This window comes from Cynocephalus volans, chromosome 13 (assembly GCF_027409185.1).
Source record: "Cynocephalus volans isolate mCynVol1 chromosome 13, mCynVol1.pri, whole genome shotgun sequence".
NCBI classification, from domain to species: Eukaryota; Metazoa; Chordata; class Mammalia; order Dermoptera; family Cynocephalidae; genus Cynocephalus; species Cynocephalus volans.
The window spans coordinates 79,887,723-79,914,866 of record NC_084472.1 but is presented as its reverse complement, the minus strand read 5'-3'; the positions used below and the strand labels follow the sequence as shown (position 1 = coordinate 79,914,866).

General features: G+C 33.8%; 1 protein-coding gene across 1 annotated transcript in view; it reads left to right on the top strand.

The window, feature by feature from the left end:
- FBXO8 (F-box protein 8) overlaps nt 1-27,144 on the top strand; it is a 58,237-nt gene that overhangs the window by 25,551 nt on the left and 5,542 nt on the right. Inside the window, exon 3 of the mRNA XM_063077016.1 lies at nt 2,317-2,443. Within this exon, the coding sequence (XP_062933086.1) occupies nt 2,317-2,443 (127 nt within the window). The remainder of the gene's footprint in view (nt 1-2,316; nt 2,444-27,144) is intronic.

Sequence of the window (27,144 nt, the reverse complement as noted above, 5' to 3'; positions counted from 1 at the left end):
AGACCAGTTTAAATTTAAACTACAAATCTAAGAACATTTGGGGAAATAGAATGTTTTATTGAATCTAAGTTATTCTGTAAATAGCATCATATACTTAAAAATTATAGGTACATGATTTTTTTTTCGAGTCCTGAAGATGTTACCAAACATAGAAGAATCATTGGATCTCAGATTTATTAGCTTCCTTTACGAAAGTTTATTTCATTCTCATTATTTTAAAATTAGACTTCATCTGGAAACAAAAGTCTTAAGATGTTAAATAATTTCTAACTGGAAATCTAATGGAAAGAATTAATAAATTAATCTAAATTGTCAAAATTTAATAAAAATGTATTTTCAGTAATGGCATTACTAACTTAGGCTTCCTGATGTCACAGGATTATGTGACATATGACCTATATGATTTATACTCTAAATAGATAATGATTTAACCTCTAAATAGATAAAAATCATCAATATTATCTTGTTATTCTTTTATTGCCTTTTTATAGTGGAAATACTATGTAAATAAAAGGAAATTCTATTTATTAGTAATGTTTAAAATAAATAACAGTTATTAATTTTTTAATCATTATGTAAGTATAAGAGGAAATGAAAATATTTTAAAACCAGCTTATTCTTTATGATCTCTTTTCTACATTTTAGTATTTCCCACAAAATTAATTTGTGTTTTATTTGAACATCCTAAAATTTACTTTTAAGCTTATCTGAACTCAGTCAGAATGTATTCATTTGGGGTTTAAATCTTGATTGTTCATCACTGAAAGAAATGCTTCCTTTATTAAATGCCATATAATTTTTCCTATTTTTATGACACTTGGATTTTTTTTTCTTAATGATAAATTTCTTCTATTCGAAATTAAAGCCTGGCTTAATTTTTATTTTAACTTTGGATATGTTGAATACTTATTGATATTGGGAGGTTCTGTTGCTTTCATATGGCTTAATAATAAAACTCGAAAGCTATGGGACTAAATTAAAGAGACTGTTAAAATATTGATAATTTTCTAAACAATTTATTATATTAACAATTTTAAAATCAATAATTTCATTTGGTTGGTAAAAGTAATGCAAGGGTATAACTTAACTAGGTTAGTCTTGTGTTAAATTAGATATTTTACCCACTTATCCTCACAATTTTTGATGTTATAGTCTGAGACAATAACTTCTTATTTTCCTGTACTTTGTATGTACGTGAAAAGAAGGAAGTTTGAAGCAAAAATCAATAATAAATATCAGAAAGTGCTCAACAAGTAGCAGGTGTTTTTGGACATACAAAAAAAAAAATCACAATTTTTAGGCAAAGACTTATTAAAATGTATCGAAATATAATTTCAGTATTCTCTGCATCTCTAGGGTAATGCACTTATTTTTAAGGCTCTTAGGTACAAATCCAGAATTTCCCGGCAATGTAACTTAAGCTTTTAAATAATAACCAGTAGCTATTGCCTCTGTCCAGAAATGGAAACAACTATCCCAATCTGCAGAAAATGGTTTTGAGATATAAAACTGTTAGTATTTTAGGTTTTATAGAATTTTTAAATATTCATGTATAACTGTGATGACAAATCACAAAGCACGTCCAACACTGTGAAACAAAAACAAGTAAAGAACCAGTGTTTTTGAAATAGTATCTTCAAATAGCTATGTTTAACATCACAGCTTTTGATGTATGTATTGATGTTGTGTGGCATTACAGTTTCCATGTTTATCTGTTATTAATATATGTATTGTCAAAAAAGCAAAAGGTTGACCCCCCACTTAGATTTTTTTCACAATAGAACACATTTAGGTACTTAATAGATTCTGCTTGGCTTCTTGGTTAAGATTGCAAGCTCTGGATTATGATTCATTGGTTCATATCCTACCTCTACATATACTAGGTGTGTGATCTTGGGCAAATTTTTCATCTCTGTTTTTCTTATCTGTATCTTTTCTTACCAATATCCTAGAAAGATTAAGCAAGTTAATATAGTTAAAATACTTAAAATAGTGCCTGACATCTAGTAAGAAACCAGTAACTGTCAGCTAATATTACTGTTATTAATAGTTTGTTTAACTTAAGCTAGTACTCATGAATATTATTAATCTTTGTCACTCACGTGTATTAGGTGCTATCAAAATTGCTAAATTTAAGGCATCTATCATACTCTAGTAAATAAAAAACAAGTACAAAATTAAATATTTAAACATTAGAGCTCCAAAACCCAATTTTGTATCATTTCAGTGTTACTATTTTATCATGTGTATTCATGTTTAACCTAGGAAATTAAGTATAGTAATGTTTTCTTGTCTCATTTTCTCTTATTTTTACAGGTTGTGCAAATCCACTTGGGGTCACTGTTCCATTTACAATAAGAGCCCACCTCTAGGATTTTCCTTTAGAAAATTGTATATGCAGCTGGACGAAGGCAGCCTCACCTTTAATGCCAACCCAGATGAGGTAAGTGAGGAACTTGAGTATTTGTATCAGGTGAACTTTATTACTGTCTTGCTGCAGCTTTCCAATATGATAAACTTGCAGGAAAAACAAGTCGTTGAATGTGCCTTTTCAATTACTGAAAAGCCCAGTATGTTATTGCTCTAAGACATAGTCATATTTATTTACCTTACCATATCACGTTATAATCTACCTACTCACTTTGTATGGCAGCATCTGAGATATATACGCAGTCCTCTAGTGACCTGATTGAGATATTAGTACATTATAAGTGAAGAGGACAAAATGTGATAATGAGAACATAGAATATGTTCATCAGATTTTAACTGCAGCATTTTCTTCCTATTTATTGTTTTTATTTAGTAGCTGTGCTGCTATTGTCAGAGATAATCACAGAGACGTCATTGTAGGTTCTGACATGTCAAAACGTTGTCTTTAAATAATGCCTTTAACAATATAATTCCTTGCTGACAAAGAAACTCCTGGGATAACCACTATCTCAGTTGATTAGAGTGTGATGGTGATAACACTAACATTCAAGATTCGATCCCTGTACCAACCAGCCCAGATCAACAAAAAAACACACAAAAAACAAACCACTTATAGATTCTGTTATAAAATTGAATAATTTTGTATTAATTAATTTTTTTTTAATATGATATCTAAACTGATCAAAATATGAGACAATTCTTTCACTGATTTTTCTTTCCTATTCTCATTTTAATATATACTGGAAAAGTTCAGATTTTCAGAAATGTTTAATTATCTATTAGACTTATTCTTAGAAATCTGAGCGGAAATTATACAATACTCAGAGCTACTGCTTCTGGGTGTATTATTTTCTGTGGAAAAATTTAACTGGCTGAATTATTTTAATTTTCAAAAACCAACTTTTTTCATTTGTTGTAGAGGTATTGAAGACTTTTTAAATCAAGCAGCCAAATATTTTCTAAAATTATCTCAGCTTTTTTTATAATTAGGGAGATGTTTCTCCCATGTACAATATTTGAATCTTAAACAGAAATACTGATTTCACACATAGTTATATAGTTATACCAATGATATTTTTTAAATAAATTGATTTTTACTTATTATGCATGGTTTCTTTCTTTGTTAATTTTTTGGTACATAAATAGAAAATAAAATAAAACCCCATTGCTAAGGTTTACTGATACACATACTGCATATCAGTTAAGTCTTTTCCCCACAAATATAACAAAGTGTATATATTATAAAGCGTGGTATAATATTTAAATTCAGATATTTGTAGTCTTTCCTTCACCACTGTTTAAGGAGGTTTTATTTTCAATGAATAAAAAACTGATACTTTTAATGAAAGTAGAATGATATATAAGAAGTTAAAGTTCAAATTATACGTTTGAAACCAATTTAATATTGCTTTTTAGAATCTAATGACCATTCTTTAGAAAGGCAAATGAATGGATAAACTATCATAAATTTAGGTTTTGTTACTTGTCCCTTTATTGAAAATTTTTTCTGATGCCTTTTATCATAAAATACACTTGTTTTTATTTTATTTTAGTTCAAATCCAAGTTATCTTCTTTGTAAGCATATAGCAATGTATGCATGTCACCTTTTTCATCTTGTACTGTGGCATACTGCTCTGTACAAGAGATTTTACTACATTTATGTATTCCAAGAATGGCATGGTTTCGGAGACTTCATTATTCTTAGTTCTTTATCAGAATTAGGTATTACTTGTTGATAATTAAAACAATTCATATGATGAACTTTATAGTAAGATATATATTTTGCATCAGTCTTTTGAGATAATTGAATGATGATTACTGGAAAAGAACTGAGGCAGAATAGTACAGTGCTTTACTCTAAATTCATAAGAATCAGAAGAGGCAGATGTTGTAAAACCCAGTCTTATTATGCCCAATTTATCAAGGCATACTGGCTTCAGTCATGAATTTTATTGATGTTGAGTAAAACTGTCATCATGAATTCATGTCATTTGCAAATGTTACATTCTAAGGAAATGTAACTTGGTAAGTACTAAATTGTAGATTGTTATAAAGTCAGAAAAGTTGGATGTAACTGCTGATATTGATTATGGTAAGTAGTCATTCCTTGCTAAAGGAGTACCAATTTTTAAACAAATTATAAAGCCAAATGCAAAGGTGAAAATATATGTAGGCCCTCATATACTAGAATATGATATAGATAGTTTTAAATATGTAAACTGGAAAAGCTAGATGTAAAAATATGTTTCTATTTTTGCAGTTACGTATATCAGTCTATACAGTTCTTGTTAATACCTCCTCTAGAGTGTTAGGAGGAGGCAGAGAATAGAGGTGAAATTCAAGTCCTTTTTGTATCTGACAAAATTTTTTTAGATTTTTAAGCCAAATGTTTGCTAAAAAAGCGTGCTGAAGTTATGAATTAACGAAAGATTTTTAGATCTTTAGATTTTACTTATCCATCCATCCTATCTTCTATGTTATTGAGAGTTGGCTGTATTTTCTTTTTCTTTACTCCCTGGCCTGATTTAAAGGTATTCTGGAGTAATACAGAAGTATTGAATTCACGTTCTAAAAGGCCATATAGTGCTGCCAAGAGTCAAAGCTGAACCACTCAAATTGTCTTGTGGTTCCAGAATTCTGATTCTACACTTTTATGAACATTAGTAATTTAGCAGGTGTTGCCTAATAGCAAAATAGAATTATCGTTACCAGAATGTACTTAGAATATAAATAGGCAAAAAAGGATGTTGAAATACACTTACAAGGTTCAGAGAAATGAAGGGAAGTATTTTAAAGACTTTATTCTGTACTTTCTTTCATTGACTAATTTAAATAATGTTTGCCAAGTCAAGTCTTCAAAATTGAGATCATATAATTGTGTTATCATAATAGATGTTCTTATCTAGAACTTATCCGTATTAGTCATACTTTAGCCAGGCTATGAGAATGACTCTTACCAAGCTTTTGGAGTGCTAGAAATCAAGAAGTACTTGTTGGAGATTGATTCCCCCCCCCCCCCACTCACTGGAACACTGTCGTCAGACATTATCTGGGGTTCGTTTAACTCTGAGCAGAAAATTTGTTTTGATATTATGTATAAATGTAAGTGTTGTTTATTGTAAGTGCCTGAGATAAGATGTATATAATTGTTCAGTATTGTAAAAAGTCTACTTTTTCATAATTTCTAGTTTTGTACTTAACATTTTGATAACAAGCATCATTAAATATTGTAAAAATAAGAATACTTACAGCCACAGGGAACAAGATTCTCCAAAGGACACCGTTCATGTCACGGATATGGGTAACCAAACTCCACAGCAACTGCTGGCAGTGGCTCATGGGGTGGGGGAGAACATCTGCACAGTTTGTGGTATGATTATCTAGCACGCTGTTGTTACATGCATGACATTGTGATCTCAGCTGTATTGTAACGTCTTGATCTTGTGCATGAGCTTGTGTACTTCATGGCAGGTGATCACATTCTAGTGAAAGAATGTGCTGAAAATCATCTGTTTACATTAATTTGTATTTCCCCTGCATGTTCAAGTTGAGTGTATCGATTTTATTCCACTATCAGTATTATAATAAAGTAATTTTACTTACCAACCAGTAAGCTATATTCTTTGTGCTTCATTAGAATTAAAACACTTTCTTGACAGTTATTTTTAAAATCTGAAAAATTAGTAGAGAACATGTTTTAACTTTATGATAGGTTTATTTTTGCTTTGTAAATGTGTTTTTAAGCAGTTGGGTTTTTCTGTTTTGTTTTTTTTAATATCCTCATTGGGGTCTGGTAAAAAAAAAAAATTTCTTTTTTAACTATGTAAACATGTTTCTCCTATATTTGTACAGAAAGACCCACATGCCTACAATTTTATGCATTTTACTAGATTGATCTTAGAATCTATAAAGAAAAATATTTTAAATTTGACCTATACACATGTTTTAGATGAAAATGAATATACAAGGTATTTTCAAGATAACATATTTTTTGTTGTTGGACTACCTAAAGTATAAACAGGAAATTTGTAGGATTTCTCTGTTATAGAAAGGATATCAAGAGTTTATACTCAGTTCTTATGAATAGTATCTCATATATTAAATCTTATTGACTTTTTTCTCCAATATACGGCAACAAAATAGTCATTATCATTACTTCATGCACAATAACAGAGGTGAAAAATAACTTTAACTTTTATTCCTTGGGATAGACAACCATAATTGTTATTATCAGAATGTACAAACAAGCATTTCCCAAATGTATTTTTTGGGAATCCATTGTTAAAAAGGAGTTCCCAAGTCTAATAAATGTGAACATGATAGGTTATAATTAGTTGGCTTATATACAGCATAACTTTTCAAAGCCTTTAATACATTGATGCACACATTGTGAGTATCTAAGACGGAATGTTGTATGCAGTGTTATCCAGACTTGTTTGGCATAGTGTCCTTTTGGGGTGGGGAGTGTGCAGGGGAGTAAAGGGACATTCCAGGGAACATACTTTGAGATATACTAGTATAGATTATCTGCAATTTTACTGTGTGTAAATAAATGTTACAATGATTGAAAGACCCTATTGTTCACCTCCAGCTATCTGATATAATCCTCTCTCTTTCTATATAATTATTTGTTTTCTTTCTTTTGGTCTGATAGTGCTTACTATGAAAAAAAAAAAAAAAAAGAAAACCTGAGAGTTGAGTCTTGACAGACTGATTTTTCCATGTTCTATATTTGGATTGCCATCTAATTTGTTAGAGAAAGTGTTTGTAAGATATGAGTAGGACAATAAACCTGAAAGAAACATTGAATTCAAATAATTGCCTTTACACATTGATATAAATATCCGTGTCAGATAATTTGGAACTAATAGACCATTCATAGTTATATCCTTGGTATCTCATTCACTGCACTAACTCTATTAAATCTTAATATCTCCTTCAACACAAGGATATTCCCAGAGAAGGGTGACAGGCTACTAAAATGCATTTTAGTCTGGAAAATGTACTTCCTTTCAAGGTTTTATCCTTAGTTCTATAGGTCTAGACATTTTACTTTATCAATCTTTCAGGAATAAACTTGTGTTATAGGTAGTAGAGTATGAGCTTGGTTGACAGGAAGATATGTATACTTCAGACAATGCCTGATAGCATAAAGAAAGAGAAAAGTAGACTCAAATTACTAATTCTTGGCTATGAATTGAAATCTGTTTAGGAATAATTGAGTTATCAGTGCCCTTCACAGCCAGCTTCACATTTTGTGATCTGCTCCTTGCAGTACCCACTTGTCCCTATGTGTATCATCTAGGATGTTTTTGGCTGCAAGGAACAGAGAGCCTAAACTAATAGTGACTTAAATCATATACATTTGTCTACATCAAAAGAGTGGGTATCCCAGAGTTATTTCAGTGATGTAATGATCTTACCATGGACCCTCAGTGTTAACATTTTGCCCTCTCTTGTTACAGAGATGGCTATCACAGCACAAAATATCACATTGTCACATGACAGTGTCCCAGCACAAAGGAAGGAGGGGAGGAAAAGAAAGCTCTCTCCTCACATTGCTCTTAATTTTTAGGGAAAACAAATCTTTTCAGAAGCCTTCAGTGTAGTTCTGCTCATTTCTTATTGAAGAGAATTAAATTACATGAACACCACTAGACCAATAATATACTAGAAAGGATTTGCTTAGACTTAAGATTCAGCAACTAAGATGGTAGAAGCAATGAAAAGAGGGAAATGGCCTTTGGGAAGGCATTCAGGCACCTGTAACACTGTTTTAACTAGTGATCCACCTGTAAATTTTTGATTCTACCTTCCTTATTTCTGGTCTCTGCTGGGTTAGAGCCTCAGTCCCCAAAGGAGGAATATTGATACCAGAGGCACAACAATTTGAATTGGTAGCTAGCACTACCTTCTTGCCATTTTAGATCCCCCTACCACTAAGCAAACAGACAAAAAAGGAAAAAAAAAAAGTATGAAGGGAGGTAGTTATGCTATAGTCGAAGTGGTTAAGCCCAGTTACCAGAGGGAAATAGTTATTACTACACAGTGAAGAAGAGAAGGAAGGATAATGGTGGAATTCAAGAGGTGTCTTAGAGTTCCTTCTAATAGTCTATGTCCCATGGTGAAGTGATTTTTGAGATTTATAGTAGGCCTATATGAGCAAGACTTAGATCCTATCACTTAGATTTATTATTGGATAAAGCTCCTCAACCAGCCGAGTGGCTGGCTGTATTCCCAGCCTTAAGAATTTAATATAAATTATTCCAAGCTAATATGTTAATTCTATTCCCCTTGGCTTCCATGGCATCCATGTCATCCAGTCAGACCCATGACATTGGAGGAGACATGTGTAGAGAAAGATTTTTCAGGTTTTAAAAAGAGACAAAGGGAAGTAGTCCTCTGAAGTGTGTGTGTGTGTGTGTGTGTGTGTGTGTGTGTGTGTGCACATGTGCATGCAGGTGTCTTATGTGAGGATATAATGATAGGACCACCTGCAGCCATCTTGCAGCCATTAGAAGTGTTAGCAACACAGTGAGAATAGCAGATTGGAAAGAAAGAATTGGGTAGGCCTTCTGTGGGCCTAACAACCCTGGAGCCATGTTAGTCTGGAACTTCCTGTTATACAAAGTAACAAGTTATACTTTATTTTTAAAGTAAATTTATCTCTTTATTTTGAATTCTGTTTTTTATTGTTCACAACCAAAAGCATCCTGATTTTTTATTATTATTATTATTATTATTATTATTATTATTATTATTATTATTATTATTATTACCACCCAAACTCATAGAAGTTTGACATGTAATCCTGAATGTAAATTATTTTTTAAAGATAAACATTGCTAATTCTCATTAGCAAATCAATTAATTTATCCCAAATTCTCTAGTTGACAATGGGAGGAATACCTTACCATATGTAGCTTAACTACTTTCCCCCTCTATAAGAAGTGTTTACCCAAAAGAGCTAAAATGCTCAAGTTCATTGGCAAAGCTCCTTCCCCTTGATCAACATTAGAATCAAAGTGTAAAATTATGCCTGTCAGACACTAAATACCATCCTCTATCTAGACAACTTAATACCTTCGATCAATTAGCTACAAGTCAAGTCATGCTAAATTGAAGATTATTTACTTTTTTGAGGGCAATGTGGTGTGTGTGGATATGTATGTTCATATCTCTCTCTTTTTTAATCTGATCCATCAGATGACTTTATGGTTAAGAAAGCAACTTTATCCTGTGTCTGTTAGGTCAACTTTAGTTTACACCTTGCCTTAACCATCTTCTATCCTGGCTGCCCTCCTCCTCCCTTGTCTCCAAGAGTCATTACAACATGTGGCTTAGAGTCAATCCACAGAAGGTGGTTGTGGACTCAAGATAAACCTTTTAGAAGCTTCAAAGTTAAACAGTTTCCCAGGCCCTCTTTTGATCTTTATCCAATTGAAAAAGATATTTAGGCCCTAGAGTATTCCATAGTTTATTCTTCGATTAGACCACCAGATGCATTTTGTTCTTGTTTTCTTTAATATGCTATGGAAGATACTAATTTGCTATCTTATTGAGTGTGATTTGTCTGGGGTAAAAGTTAACTGAAATTAGTGGACAATGTATTGATTTGTGAAATGCAAAAACTAGCAAGTTTTTTTTTTTTTTTTTTTTTTGACCGGTAAGGGGATCGCAACCCTCGGCTCGGTGTGGTCTGCACCACGCTCAGCCAGTGAGCGCACCGGCTATCCCTACATAGGATCCGAACCCGTGGCCTCAGCACTACCAGCGCTGCACTCTCCCGAGTGAGCCATGAGGGCGGCCCAACTAGCAAGTTTTTTTAATTTGAATTTTACTTTTATTTCCAAGTTAAATAAAAGTATTGAGACACTTTAAGTACATTTCAAAGAAAAATCTGCCTTTTATTTTTTTATCATACCCTACCTGACCACCTTGATACCTCCAAAGTGTTTTTCCTTATCTATTGTGACAACAGTTTTAGTGAAGCTTCATATCACTTTCTAGATTTAAGTTCTTGGCTTTAGTGTCCAAGGAAGTTGTCTCTTTTACATGTCTTTCTTGAATTCAGCAATTGCTGCTACCAGTGTCACAGGAAAAATGATTCCAAAATATGAGTGTTTTATCAGAAAAGTAAAGGACATTTTCTCAATTCTTGGATGTCATCAATTGTAAGGCATTCATCAACTTAATTGCAGCTTTTGAAATATGGGAGTATAAAGGTAACAGTTTATCAAATGCATTTTTAATCAACTAATTATAGTGTAAATTTATCCATAAGATTATATAACTCTTTTTTCAAGTCATAAAGTTATTAGAGACACTTTATAATGAAAGTCTTTTGAAAGATTTTTGTGAACCACTTTTGGCCATTAGCAGTTAAATATAGCATCAGAGTGATATGCTGCATTTGGTTATTTGGACTGGTTACTCCAACCTTTGAGAATTTATAATTTGAGGTGTGTCAAAGTATACTGGGGTTTTATCTGCCTTTACTATTTGGTCCAACTCATAGATTTTTGGGGGAAGGGTTGTTTTGTATAATTTTTTTCTTCTAGTTGAATTATATAATTCTCAAAAGTTTACAGCTTCTCTTGAAAGTCAGCTGGAAGCTTTGTACACATAGATTCAAATATTCATTTGACAAATATATAAGTATCTCTACTACTTACTAGTTATGTGACTTTGACTTTGGGCAAGTTGTTTAATATCTCGGTGCTTCAGTTTTCCCATAAAATGTGGATAATAATAGTACCTATAGCATAGTATTGTGAAAATTAAATGAAATAAAACATGTGAAATACTTAATGCCTCTAAGTGATCACCAAAGTCTAGCTACATATTTATACCAGAGATACAACTATAATAATTTAAAATACCAAGAACCAGGTGCTGCTCTTGGCTTTGGGGTTCTTCCTGTCCTGGAACTTTTGTATTCTAATAGATAACTATTTGACACCTGAGCAATGGTCCTTCATGAAGTTATATAGGGTCACACCACCATCTCCTAGCTTTGGTGATACCCTTTGCCTTTAACTGCATTTCCTGACATCTTTTGCATATACTATAGCATTTTGTTTCAGTGGTGCTGCTTAGTGTAATCTTTTTGAAAACATTTTAAACAATAATTAGGGGTCCAAAATTATGTTCAAATTAGAACATGTGTCTTGGCTGAAACGGTGGTAGGATGAACAGATACTTTCATTACATGAATAAGTATGCACATGTGCTGGCAATGAAACTACATTTAAATCCCAGCTTGCTTCTCTGCTTGTCTACTAATAAGGCTTTTTATTTAATGTTATTTATTTCAAAATTGTTTCTGAACAGTTAAAATATATTTATAAATGTGTGCATTAAAATCTAGGTGATATGATAAAGCTATTATTTATCAGAGTTACTAATTTAAATAGTTGTACATTTGCACATTGCAAATGCAGTATTTGTGTGAGATTTTTGTAAAACAAGACTTCTAAATTAGCTAACATCAGTGTTTAAATATGTCACTTTTTCATTAGTTTGAATTGTTATTAATCATACACCTTAACCTAGTAGAGTTTTATCTCCGTATTTTGATTGGAATGCTTTCTTTTTCGAATTGAGAGACAGGTTAGAGCTAGAAGGGGCCTTTCCAAGAAGTTTGCTTCAGCTACCAGCAAATTTCGCAATAATAATAATACCAATAATAATTACCATAATGATTGTTCATTCATATACTTGTTAATAGTAACTTATCATTTAGGAAGTACCTTCCTCTCTGTCATCTTTTTGATTCATTTCAGTCACAGGTGTGGCTCTTCTGGGGCATGTTAGAACTCACACATGTGGGGCTGGCCCCGTGGCTCACTTGGGCAAGTGAGGCGCTGGTAGCTCAGAGGCCGCAGGTTCAGATCCTACATAGGGATGGCTGGTGCGCTCACTGGCTGAGCGTGGTGCAGACCACACCGTGCTGAGGGTTGCAATCCCCTTACCAGTCAGAAAAAACAAAAAAACAAACAACTCACACATGTGACTCTTCTGTTTGAGGTTATTAGAACTAATTACCAGGGTTTTAAATTATTTATTTAAGCTCTAGATAATAAGGTTCATGCTATTTTGTCTGATATAATTGCTTTCTCTCTCCTGAAAAATAAACAGAAAGATCTGTCCTATACCTCTTCTCCATACTCCCTGGACTCCATTTTTATTTAGATTTTCTTGTTAACTGCCCCTCCTTTATGTGAAGTTTTCTGTTGACATCTTCTAGCTACAAATAATGTAAGGTTATTCATTACTGTCCTTAGCAATTCCTCAGCATCTTTCACTTTAATGTACTGAAAAGTCCTCCATAAATTGTTCTGGGAAGCTGAAATCTTTGCCAAGCCAAACAAGGTTTATTTATAACTGATTTCATCCCATAACCCATACACAAAATTGAACCATGTGACTCTTCATTATCCTCCAGATAAAATGTGATGTAATGATTCATTTCAGTAACTTTATCAGAGGGAATCGGCTACAGGATATTGGTGTTCTTCAATTCACAACTGTCACTTCTCCCAAATGAGTGTAGACAGTATATGCTCTCTGTTCTTCCTAATGAAGAGAGGAGACTGAAATCTGCAGTTCTGATTTCAGACTGACGTGAAAATTGTCTTTACATTTTTTTCTCAATTTTAATTTCCCCCTTGTCTCTCAATTCTGTATAACACAGAGCCTTTCAGTGAATAGCCTAGTTATGGGTACCTCAGTAAGAGAAAAACATTACTTTTATAAAATAATCTTTATACATAGGACAACTTTAAAAATTTGAGCATAGTTTTTACTTCAGTCTTTGAATTGTGGACTGAAATCAAGGCTGTTGAGGCAGAAATAATTTTATAAATGTTTATTGAAGGCCAGGCTTGAGGATTGACCCAGGAAACACAAGTCAACAATTGGAAAGTGCTCCAGAGTCTACTAAAAGCAAAGGCATTTTATAAGGGAGTTTGAAAAGGAAGTGGGAAAGTTCCAAGTACAGTTGTCCTTTTTTCATGGTACCCAGGAATCACAATCACTGGTTGCTGATTACAGCATGGGAACCAGAAACATCTCCGTGCAATTTGAAGAAGTTTCACGCTCCAGCTGTTCTTAATATCTAAATGGCTTATTCAGAACCAGCAGGTAATACATTAATTAATCAACAGTTCTATCCACATACATTATCTTAAGAACAAGATGTTGACATCAGGTTCATGAAGCTTATCCAAAGGCAGTGAATTTTGAAAACCTACTTCATTTTGATTATTTCCTTCCTGATTTCCCCCTTTTGATTAAGAACTTTCGATAGAAAGCTTTGAAAATCAATTTTAATTTGAAGTTGTATGCATTTCAGGTCCCACAGACCTGTGAAAGCTCATTTCTGGGAAGTCATGTCCTTCGTTGGGGGGAAAGAGAACAGTGGAATATTATAGTTGGGCCAAATTAAAGAGCAACATGGGGTGAGTTCATGAATTGAGCAACGTGTTATTCATTTACATGATGAATCATTTGTAAATGTTGAACAATCATAAGTTTAGTTTGAACAGTAGATTTAAAGCAAGCAGAAATACAAGTCATTAATACTTTTATAATAAAAATATAATAATAATGCTAACAATAATAATGACCACAGTTTGTAATCCTGAATGGAACAAGGATCCAACCTCGATGGCAACCAGCTAAATTAGTCATTTAAGGGATTTATTTTTTTAATATCTTGAAACCATTTAGCCTGCTGAGTAAATTATTTCTTTTTCAGCCAAGTTTCTAATTTTCCTGAAGTATTGATATATAGGCAGCAATTGGTATGGACTACTGTATATACACCTCTTTGTTTAACGAGCAAGTAGTCCAGAGATATTCTATTATCAAGAACTACTTGGGCTAAGGAGTTTAAAGATTTTTGTTAAGCAGCAGTACTCTCAGTGGCTATTTGGCCAATTGTAGTTGATAGATTTCCAGTCATATCCCTGTTAACATAGACTCCAGCACTGGGAGTTAGAAGTCCCAAAATACTTTGACCAATGTCATCATTGTATCCAGCCAATATAGTCCTTTAGAATTTGGGGTATAGGGAGAAAGGGGGCACCATGGTTGTCTTGTGTAGGGTGTAACAAAGTATCTCAAAAGGCAGAAACCAGCTGTTAAGGTATCTGGGAGCTTGTCTTTCAGTTGGATCATAGCCCATACCACAAACAAAAATATAACCTGAGGGTGCACAGGTTATTCCTTATAATGTGTTTCTGTTAATAAAATAATTTATGGGTAATCAGGATAATACTGAGTCAAACTAGGGTCTCGGTTAGTACAGGCGTTCCAGATTTCATCTATATTATAGCCTGTTGACTCTACTTCTTGACATAATTTAGACTTGCCGTCATTTTCAATATTAAATTTAATCAATAATAAAGGGATGGGGGTTCATAATTAATTGGATTTTAGCATTAAAAGCAGTAAAGTTTTTAACTTCAGAAAAATTAAAACAAGGAGTAGAATTTTTAGGATTTTGAGCCAATTTCATCTGAAAGGTGAGGCCAGTGGTAGGTTGGTTGAGGTATGTAGTGGCCATGGGAACATCTAAAAAATCAGAGGCATTATTAAGGGCATACATTGATCATGGAGAGATTTCAGGAGCATGTGGCAAATTCAACAATCAGATCACTTTTCTCCAGTAGTTACACTTTTGACAGTTTAATTAGGATGTTATTATGTCATTTTATCCTTTAAGATAATGGAAAGTAGTAGAGAAAACATGTCAGGATAGTTCAATAAGGAGTCCATATAGTAACAAACCTTGATCAAGACTGGTCTGGAAGTCTTGGGTTCACTGTTGATCTCTGATGCCATCTGCTTCCCATCCTCATGTTGGACGAATTTAAGATGAAGTCCTTCCTTAGGGGTTATTGTCCATTTGGGATTTTTAGCCTTAAAAAAAAAAAAAATGAGAAATAAGAATCCATGAATCTATACCCTTTAATTTTGTTGTACAGAGATTAGTCGGCAGAACCTGGTAAGGTCCCCTCCAACCCTGTTGGAATGTTTGATTAGATGTCTTTTCCAATGAACAGTCACCAGGATGTAAATCATGTAATTTTTTATCTTTTTTTCTTGGGAGTGCCTTGTAGAAAGAATCTCTTATAAGCCTAGTTATTATTGTCAAGAAAGTTGACAAGATTTTTACAATAATGTAAGATGTCATTCTTTAAACCCGTGGAATTGAGTGTGGGGTCTTGTAAGGACATGGGTCTGCCAGTAACAATTTTAAATGGAGACAATTTATGTTTTCCAAAAGGTGTGGACTTTAAATTAAGCAAAACCAGTGGAAGAGTCTTAGACCGTTAGAGATTAAAAGCCTCACTCATTTTGCCAATTAAGTTTTATGGTTCCACTGGTGTGTCCCATCAACCCAGAGAATTGTGGGTGGTACACACAATGGAAATGTTGTATGACAGAACAAATATCACAAATAGGTTTTGTAATTTGTCCAGTAGAATGAGTTCCACAGTCATAATGGAGTTCCAAAGGAATTCCCCAACAGGGAATTATTTGTTCTAATAATAATTTTTCTACCTGTAAGGCAGTAGCTCTTCTACATGGAAATGCTTTTACCTAATGGGAGAACATGCAAATCATGACAAGTACAAATTTATAACTTGGGAAGGGGGCAGTTGCCAAACTTTAAAGGGTCCAAGAGGCAAAAGAAAATGACCAGGGGAGCTATAGGAAGATTACCCTGGGTTATGTTTGGGGCAGATAGTGCATCTGGAAGCAACCTTTGGGGCTACTATATTTTCAGTAATATTGTTTTCCCCATTTATCATCTCTTCAGTTCACCAATGAATTAACTCATATATATATATTTTAGAAATGGAAGTTGTAGATCCATAGGAATTATGGGTTTATATTTAGAACAATATCAGATATCATTTTGAGAGAAATATTTTTGATTCCCGCATCACCTTTTCTGAGTCTGGGGCTCATTGTTGAGCTTCCTTTAATATGGAAGGACTAAGTTTAAAAACTTATAAAGAGCAAGTTTCAGGAGAACCCCTTCTTTTTTGTTTTTAAAGTTGCCTGTTTAGCTACCTGGTCTGCAAAATGATTACCTCTAGCTTCTGGTTTATTTCCTTTGGATTGTCGCAGGACTTTTATTATGACCAATGCCTTGGGTTTCTAAAGAGGTTCTAACAACTCAGAAAAGCCATCCTTCTTCGACAAATTCTGTAAAAGAAACTATGGTATAACCTGCAGGATATTTTCCTTCTTTATCTCTTAAATATGAGCCATGTATAACCCAAATTAAATCAGCATTATCCAAAGGTCTTTTCTGTAACAGAAGTTGGTCAGTTAATGTTAAACAATCATGAGGAATTTCATCTGTTGGTAAAGGCAACGATAATACTAGGGGAAAACAATAGGAGTATTTCATAAGCTAGTTGATTTCCAAAGGTAATATTGGGTGTGATGTGAAAGAATATGAAGACTGAACAATTAAAGAGAAATTTGGTGTCCAGTTGTTACAACAGCCTACCAATCTGAGAAATCCCTGGAGTTGTTTCTTAGTTATTGGTTGAAAGTCATTATTCTTTTAACTGATCAGGGTTTATTTAAAAAAAAAAAACTTAGAGATTAGATGACCTAGATATTAATATTCAACTTTTCTGTCTTTTTTTTTTTTTTTTGGCAGTACTGTAGTTTTTCCTTAGATACCTTATGGTCTATAGTGGCTAATTATTTTAGTAAATGTAGACTATACTGTTGGAAAGCTTTCAAATCAGAAAAGCAGAGGAGAAAATCATCCATATATTGGGTTAGAGTTGATCCATTAGGAAACACAACATCACCCAAGTCTGCTTTAAAAATCAGAAAAATACGTGGGGCTCTCAGTATGCCCTGGGGCTTTACAGTCCAAGTATACCTTCGATCATTCCAAGTGAAAGCAAACAGATATTGGCTATCAGGATCTACAAGTATGTTTAAGAAAGCACTATGAAAGTAGAGTTATCCTGTTGTTGTTGTTGTTGTTATTATTATTATTATTATTATTATTTTCATAGTTATAGTAACTATGAAAATAGAGTTATCCTCAGGAATATTAGTTAACAAAGTATGGGGATTTGTTATTATAGGATGCTAGGAAACTACAGTATTATTGATAGCTCTAAGGTCTTGTACAGACCATCTTCCCTTACTGTTGGGTTTTTGTACAGGTGAAATAGGGGGATTGCGGGTCTTGTACAAAGAATAATTAATACCTTGTTTTATGTAGTCCTCTATTATGGGTTTAACTCCTTGGAGTGCCTCTGATCCTAGAATGTGTTTTTTAATGTTAGGCAGAGACTTAGTTGAGTTTATCTCCACCTTAATGGGAATTGCTGATAAAATTTTCACAATATTGGTGGATGGTTGAGACCACAAGGATTTTGGTAGGGAGGCAAGTAACGTACTTGCATCTGTGGTTTTCAGTCCTTACAGTTGTAGGGTGTATTTGAACCAAATAATCAAGGCCATCACAAGAAAGATGCCAGGTAAAAAATTTTGATTAGCATGAGATGTTGTTAAACTCAAATATATTTCCTCCTTTGAGGAAAAAGAAATATGACATTATAAGTTTCCAAAAAGTACCAGTCAAAGCATATAGGTGTCGATGGGACAAGTATGAAACAGTGCTGTGCAGTTAATGTTTCCAGTTGAAAAGGTAAGCACTTTGCATACATTAATAGGTTTATTTGAAATTTTTATCACATTTAAAGATTTTTTTATTCTGAGGAGGGGATCTTTTTAAAGTGGTATGATTTCAAATAAATAAAGTAGCTCCAGTATCAATCAGGGCTTTATTTTGGTTTTGTTAACAATGAAATCAATTTTTCCCAAAAAGTGAGTTAGGATCAAAGGGGGGGTAAAAAAAAACAAAAACAAAAAAACCTGCAGTTTTGTTTTGGTTTGCTTAACTCAAATCTTTTAAAGCAAGTAAAGACAGTTTTATTTGGACCCTGATGGCATTGTTAAAATTTATTTAAATCAACTTTTCTTTTTTTTTTTTGGTGGGAAGGTTATAGGGAAAGCACCTAAAAGATGTTTAGCAACAGCTCATGTTTCCTCTCAGGCTAACTCATTAGCTTAAGGGGAGGTAGAAGGGGGAATAGTGAGAAGCTGGTTAGTGGATACAAAATTACAGCTAGGTAGAAAAAAGCAAGTTCTATTGGTGTACAGTCAACCCAGGAATCTATAATTAACAATGATTTACTGCATGATATCAAATAATTAGAAGAGAGGAGATCAAATGTTCACATCACAAAGAAATGATTAAGTTTTGCAATGATGAATATGCTAATTACCCTGATGGATCATCACACATTATATACATGTATTGAAATATAGCTCTATACTCATAAATATGTACAATCAATATGTTTAAATGAAAAGTTAATTTTAAAAAAATGTTTGAAAAAGTTGTCTTTTAAAGGACGAATCCAGTTAGCTTTAGTAATCCATCTAGTAGCTTTCTCTTCTGAAATTAGCATATGGACCAATTGATAAAAGTAGGAAAAGCCAGGGTCATAAGTTCAAACAGTATGCTCAGTTTTTGTTGTTTTTTTTTTTCTTTTTTTAGCAAAATCAATAGGATCGCCTGTGGGATCTGGAAACCCTTTAAATACATTTTTAAGTTTAGTCCTATTCCAGGGGAAATAAAAGCAAGGGCTAGCTCACCTCATTTGTTGGTTGGCTTCATTCTAAATTGACCACCAAAAATAGGTGGGATTTCCATTGGTGTGGCTGGCTTCTCATGTGGATCCATATGAATCTTACGTGAATAAGTCAGAATGAGGTGAAGATAATATAGAGGGATCAAGTTGAAGAAGTTCAGAAAGCAAAGGATATAAAGAAGCTGAAAGCGAAAGAGGGCAAAAAGAGCAAGGAGGTGAGGCTAAAGAAGCCTCAGCTTAAGTTTTTCATTTTCTTGTTTCCTACACCTGCAAGGGAAAAAGTTTATCATTATTTTGTTGAGTTTCCTCCAGGTACCATTGAAAAGGTGGTTGGATCTGGAAACCTGTTTTTTCCAGTTATGCATGCAAATAAGTTAATTTAGTTAAAACAAAAGACCCAATTTAATTTTCTATCATCTCTGGTGAAAAGGATCCATTTTCCTCAATATTTTCAAGTAAAGTACCCATAATAAGTACTGTATATGAAACAAGCTGATGTGGACAAAGGATGTACACCTTCAAATTTAGAAGCTTTATTTTCCATGTTGGTGGTTTGGAGCGAGACAAGCTGTGTGGTAGGTAGTAGCCCTCCCCACCCCCCACCCAACCCCCACCCCCTTTTTTTAAGTTTAAAGCCATTTTGCCAGAGGGAACAAGTGTAAGCCAGGGAAGGTTGTCTCACTTCAAACCCCAAGGGAAACAATTTTAAAGCCTCCTTTTTAACACTGCCCTAGAATTCTTTATGTTGAATTCGTAACAGCAACTCTCATTCTGATTCAAGCCCTCCTCTCATCTTGGGAGGCAAACAGAACCATGTCCTAGAATTCAAACTTTACCATGCATTCTTAAACAGTAACTCTCCTTTTGAGAGAGTAGTAGAACGCCTCCAACAAAGGAGGTAATCAGGTTTCAATAAACCAGGACCTCAAACCAAGGTGGGAGGTTTGGTGATCTTGGGAGGAGGCCACCTATTGCACCCAGGATGGGGGTGAGGGGACGTTCAAGTTCTTGAATTCAAGGGATTCGGTAGCTGATACCCGCTTGAAGGTTGAAAACCACGTTGGGTAGTCAGGGTGGGGGTGGGGTGTTCACTTCAGGATCCTGAGACTGTGCCATTTTGTGAACCAAAATTAAGGCTGTTGAGGCAGAAATAATTTTTATAAAGGCTTATTGAAAGCCAAGCTTGAGGACCTACCCATGAAACACAAGTCAACAGTTGGAAAGTGCTCCAAAGTCTACTACAAGCAAAGGCATTTTATAAGGGAGTTTCAGAAGGAGGTTTCAAAAGGAAGGGGGAAAGTTCCAAGTATAGTTGTCCTTTTCTCCCAGAATACAAAAATCACAATCACTGGTTACTGATTACAACATGGGAACCAAAAACGTCTACATGCAACCCTGAAGCAGAAGCTTCATGCTTCAGCTATTCTTCATAATATCTAAATGGCTTATTCAGATCTAGTAGGTAATATATTAATTAATAAATCAGTTCTAACCACATATATTAAGAAAAAGATTTCGAAATCATGTTCGTGAAGCTTATCTCAAGGTGGTAAGTTTTGGAAAACCTGCTTCATTTTGATTATTTCCTTCATCAGACTCTAGTGACTAGATTAGGAATAACAATTATAAAAGCAATGTATGACATTTCTGAAGTGTGCTTGAAGGTCAGCACTAAACATAGGAAACGGGCATAGAAAGTTACGAAAGAGAAAAAACTTTGGAAAACTTACTGGGTAGAATGAAATGAAATGACAGGATAAGAACATAGATACTTAGTCTTAAACTTGCTCATTAAGAAATCTGCATTTATTTTACCGCAGTTAAAAAGCAATGTGTTGGATTTTTCTTGGGGGGGAGGGGTCTTTGTTTTTGCAAAATAAATATCCCCAGATAAATTATTCTCAACTATTCAAGTTCTGTGGGCTTTTTTTCCCCTTGAACTATACAGTACATATTCTCGATTAGAGAGAGTGAGAACTGCTGGACTGAACAAAATTAATTGATTTTACATTTACCTTAGCAATTCTGAGAGCACTGTAGAAAAGAAGAAATAGTATCAGAGCAGTCCTCTTAATCATTGCTGCTGCTGTTTCAAACAAGACAATAGGAATACTCCCATTTGACCTGCAGAACAGCCTTCGACATACTAATTATTTTTTACTATTCTGAAAGTATTCAAAACATATATTGTATCTCTTATTTTTAATGTGAAAATGTTACATTTGAATTTAAATTTTACTTGTTCATTTCACTGTGGTTAAAATGTGAACTTGAAAATCAATATATCAGTTATACTGAAAGTTAGAAATCTAGATTGAACTATTTTGTTTCATAAATATTGTTAAAATTTAAGGATTATTTTTTAAAGTCTTCAGAATGTCCTTTTAAAAAGAAAAACATAGTTTACACTTTTCTTTCTATTATAGTATGCTCTAAGAACAGGTTTATTACTTGTAATAGCCGTGGTACTGGATTTTGCATTGTATACAAATTTGAAAAAATTTGCTAAATCAAAATTTTTTCTAAATTTCTTTACTAAGTTATTCTTTAGGAAAACAAATTAAGGCTACTCCCTAGTGTGTGATAGTTTTGTTTTATTAGTGATTTTTATTTTTATTGATACCAATTGTTGCACAATGTTTCTGTCAGGTGTCTGTGCCAGTAGCACTCTCATTACCTGTAGTCAGTACTTTTTCGTTTGGCTTTTCATGCCTAGATTTCTAGAATTCACTCTCTTCCCAAATATATATTTACTGGTTCTGAACATATATATGGTAGATTTTGCTTAGTTATTAACCTTAGCATGAGATGGGATGAATTCACATTTACTTCACCTGGATTCTCATTGCTGCTTGGCATTCCTTTATTTTATTCCTAGTGGGTTCCCAATTATTACCCCATGCCATTGCTGATAGAAATCTTCCCCACTTTACTGAAGGATCCAAATCAGCCCTCTCTTTTCTAACTCTTCCCAGATGGTTTCTCCTCTCTAAGAAAGAAACCAACATGCACTCTGTTTTCTGCTTTTTACTTTTCTCATATACCTGTCTCTGAACCACTACTACTATTCTGTTTTCCTGACTTAGAAAGCATTATAAACCTCAACTGTATTTTTAGTCCTTCTCCCTGCTCCTCTTTCATCTGCTTTGCTACTCCTGCAGCAAAATCTTTCTCCTGCACATCATTTCATTTTTACTGTCCGTTGACTGTCTTTCTTTTGTCTTCTGACATGCATAGGTCAAAAATATCTTGGAAAAAAATTCATTATCTCATTTCATTCTTTAATTTTACCCTTTATTTTTTCCTCCTTTGTACCAACAGATTTTTCAAGTAAGTGGGCTATTCTCAATTTCCCTACCTTGAACTCATTCCTTAGCTTTTTACTTGGACTTGAGCCTCCACTACTCTGTGGAAAGAGACCTCTTGAAGGTTACTACTTTTCTTCCAGTCACCAAATCCATTGCCCTCTTTTCCTGTTTTAGTCTTTTTGAGCCATCTGAGAGAAAAAGGGAACTAGCCTTGTTCCTTTTCCTAGGCACTTTAATGTCTTCACAGTAGCCATCTAAGATTTTTACTGATTAGAAAACTGAGGCTCAGAAAAGTTGAGTAAATTGTTTTTGTTCACATCATCATTAAGTGGCAGAGACATGGTTTGCTCCTCTTCTGAAAATTAAGCTTTCAGCTATACTATGTAATTGCGTTTTACACCCTTTTCTTCATTAAACCTCAAAGGCTCTTGGTCTCTGAGACCGTGATTCCTTCTCTTCTTTGTTACCTACTTGTTGGGAAAATAGAATAGTTTGGTCATGGGCCTCACCTTGGGTCCAGTTGGGTGTGGTTCAGCATCCTTTGTAGGTAAATTGTGTGTGTGTGTGTGTGTGTGTGTGGTGTTAGTGCGCATGTGCACCAATGTGTCTTTTTAGTTTTGTTGCTGTTTGTGTGTTCTTTAGAGAGAGAGAGAGAAAAACAGAGTAGAGAGAGGTAGAGAGAGGGAGAGAAAGAGAGGAGGGAGATAGAGATAGAGAGAGACAGTTTTAGTGAAGCAGGCAGGTGGAGGTCAGCCTCCAGAGTCCACCCAGCATGGCCATGCTTTTCCAACCTATGGCTCCAAGGACCTTTTGGCTGGTTACCTAGCTCATAGACCTGCATGAAGGGGTCTGGTGACCCAGCCTGGCGTGTGAGAGGTCTGGGGACCCAGCCTGGCATGTGAAGGGTTTGTGACCCAGTCTGTGAACTGGCTTGAGGGTTTTGTGGGCTCCAGACCCAGCCTTAGCTTGACAATCGGCCCAGTCGGTGCAGGATTACCAGCAGGTGAAAGAGCACCACAACGGGTGTGGTTGAGTAGCTTTACAATTGGTATCACAAACAGGATTAAGAGCTAGACAATTAGCGCTGTGAGCAGGATTCCAGACATTAGCCCTAGCCAGACACTACTCCATTACTGATCCTTCTTATTCAAGATCCTTAATCTATATCTTCAATCCTCACTTTTTTCTTTATATCCTGTTACAGTGACAATTGCCTAATATGCCTTTCTAGTTATTTCTTTCATCACCTAAAATAAAACATTTCTAAGACCAAACTCATTACTATTTTCTACAAATCAATACCCTCTATAACTTGTTTTTCCCTGTCATTATTAGTGAGTTGTTTTTCTCTTCATCTAAGCCAGAAACATCAATTATCTTTCACTTTTCATTGTCCCTTGACTTGATAGCATATTTATCAAGTGTGCTCACTTCTCATTTTCATATATATAGCATACAGAGTTTTTAAAATATGTTTTTAGAATGTATTTTTCCTTTTCATTTCTAGTACTTTACCATGTGTTGAAACCTAGACAGTTGTAGTAGCCCACTAGGTAATATATTTTATGTTGTTTCTTTTATATTACTGTCAAATTCATATTGCAGGCCATTTCTTCACCATGTTAAAAAGACTTCAGAAGCTTCCAGTTGCATAGAGAATAGAAAATAAACGTCTTACCCTAAAATTCACCACTGTTTCTACTACAGTTTGGTTTCAGACTTACTCTCAAAGCCCAAATGGTTTCCCTTCTTTCCTGAAAATAGCCTCAGTTTTTACCATGTATTGCTTTTGCTCATATAATATTAACTGAAACATTATTCTCCAGTGTTTCCCTTATTCAGTGCTATTTAAAACCCTTCCAATCCTTTGAAGCCTAATTTCTTCCAGGATATCTTATCCAAATATCCTATCCTATAGTGGTTTTTCCTTTCCTTGAACTACTGAAGCACTTTTCATACCCATTCATTCAGGCCATATTCAACCTTTTTTTTTTCATTGATTTGTCACATGTGTTTATTCTAGTTATTTATGTAACTGTCTCATCACCACAGGTAAACTTTAAATTATCTTAGGGCAAACTTCTATCTTTTACTACTCAGTGTCTATCAGTGAATACTTTGCATATGGTACTTTGTGTTTAATTATATTTTTAAACAAAGTGTAGACAATTTTAAGGTATTTGTTTTTGTTTTTGTTTTCTTATTTTTGACGGCTGGCCGGTAAGGGGATCTGAACCCTTGACCTTGGTGTTACAACGGTGTGCTCTAACCAACTGACCTAACCGGCCAGCCATTTGTTTTTATTTAATGTTTTAAAAAAGCTTTTACAGCAGGTACATATATGTGGATAAATGTGCACAGATATACATATATCTATTTTACAAACTGGTCTTTGAGTATTCGTCTTTGTATCTAAACATAAATGGATGCTTTTTTAAAAAATCAAATTACTAAGAAATTTTAAATTTGTAATATAAACATTATTTACCAGTTTGTCATTTTCCAAAGAAATATGAGGCCTAATGTCTATTTTCATAAAAGGAATTTTATTTTCTCCACTGTAATTTTCCTTTAAAACTATTTTTTAAATAAAATCTTTTTTGGCCAATAGTTTTCTTTCAGCTGACAAGAGCTTATCTTTTTACTGTGGAGCCAGCCCATTATTAGGACTGACACCATCATGATTTATCTCAAAGTTACCTGACAAAAATGTCTTAGAATTTTCCTCACATTAATAAAAGGGGAGAGAGAGTTGACTTTGCATAAGGGATTTTAACTCAAAATTTATATAGATTAAACAATCAAATTAAAGTAATAGGAAGTTTGAAACAAGCTTATTTTAGAAATGTAAAAAAGAAAAAAAAAATTGAATCAAGTAAATGACAAGCTATTGGCCTTTGAACAACTCAACTCTATTTGCAAATATGCCCTTCCTTATGTGGTGCTAACATTCCTGCCTATAACTTACACTCACTGACTATACTCCTACACTCATCTAGAATAGGGATTCCTAACCTGCAGTCCTTAGATGGGCTTCAGGCATTTAATTTCTGTTTTTAATGTGTGTGTGTGCATTATTCTTCAAAGAAGTTCTATAGCTTTCATTATACTCAAAGGGGTCCAAGACTCAAAAATGAGCTTAAGATCGTCACTAGAATTATACACAGTATCTATTCCTTTTTCCTTGCAACACAGCTTTTCAGATGTCTTAAAGTCTTCATCTTTTCTTCATTCATAAGTATTTCTGTCTTTGGCCTAATACCCCTACATCCCTTAACTCTTCCTTATATAACATGGATTCTACACTCTTCAACAATCTCACCAGGTCCTGATTTCCTTTATTCAAATAAGTTCTTTTTTGTCAATATGCCTCATAAAACGTAATATCCAAAATTGGACACTTTCATAGTGAATCATGTTGACTATACTAAGCTACAACCTTCCTTTTTCTGGAAACCATATTTATATTAATATAGACTAATATTAATGCTCATGATTTCCTTTGCTTGTGAGACACCACACAGACTGTGTATGTCTATGTGCACAGGCTCACACACACACATACACATACACTGCTGAGAGTTTTAGTCCCAACCAGTCACTAATATGTGGTCTAGGGATATCTGTACCATTCTTCCAAAACTTTATTAAAAAACAGAAGTGGTTATACTACTTATTAAGCAAATGTACAGTCATTCAGCAGATCTCATGCTGTTTTTTTTTATTTATTTTTATTTCATTGGTACATAAAAAGAAAAGAATTCAGATGATTGCCGGTTGTTTATTAAAGACCATTTAATCTGGTCTCATGCGTTTTTCTATTTGTCATTCCTTTACCATTCATTTTGATAACCCTTCTGAAGTAATCTTCCTCTCTCGAGAAATCCCAGGCTTGAAACCGATGCCTCCTTTCTTAATAAAACCAACAGAGTTTATTTATTTCAAGCTGTGTTCCCAGTTTTCAGGATTGGGTTTAAAACTCTTTGACTATGTACTTTCTTACTCATGTGTATTTGGATGATTTTGGAGAATTCATTTTAGATTAGATACTAAATTCTCAAAATGTGTGTTTTCTAAAAAAGGAAATGACCAGCAATGTACTTTTATGATGCTTACATAAGGTAAATATGAATGTTAATTTATAACTAAGAGTATCAAGTGATATTATCATATGAATATAATTAGAGAATTATATCCCATTTAATGAATCATATTAGTGAGATTATTTATTTTGCATAATTTTTAAAAAGTAGATTAGAATTAGTTTTACATATCTTAAATATTGATTTAGTATGAATAAAGAATCTTAACTGATACTTAATTTACATTCCTTTGTCTTTTAAATCACACATTAGAATTAAACACTGGAAATAATTCTGAAATATTGTTATTCTTTTAAACTGAGGAATTTTGGAAACAATTAAATATGACTTTTACTAAGCAGATCAATTAAATATACAGTCAACTCTCAATTATTCAAACTAATAATGGAAAGGATGGAACAAGCATTACTATTTCTCTAGTTCCTAACCCCTCAGACAACTGCTGAAAGCCTCATTCCAAACAAATTTTTTGGCTTTCTGTTGTCTTGATCGTATTACATTTTCTAGCCCTTGTATCCAGGATTCAGTATGAAATATGGCTTTCAATTGAGTTGACAAGAAAGTTTTATTTTATCACATTCTGCTCTTTATGT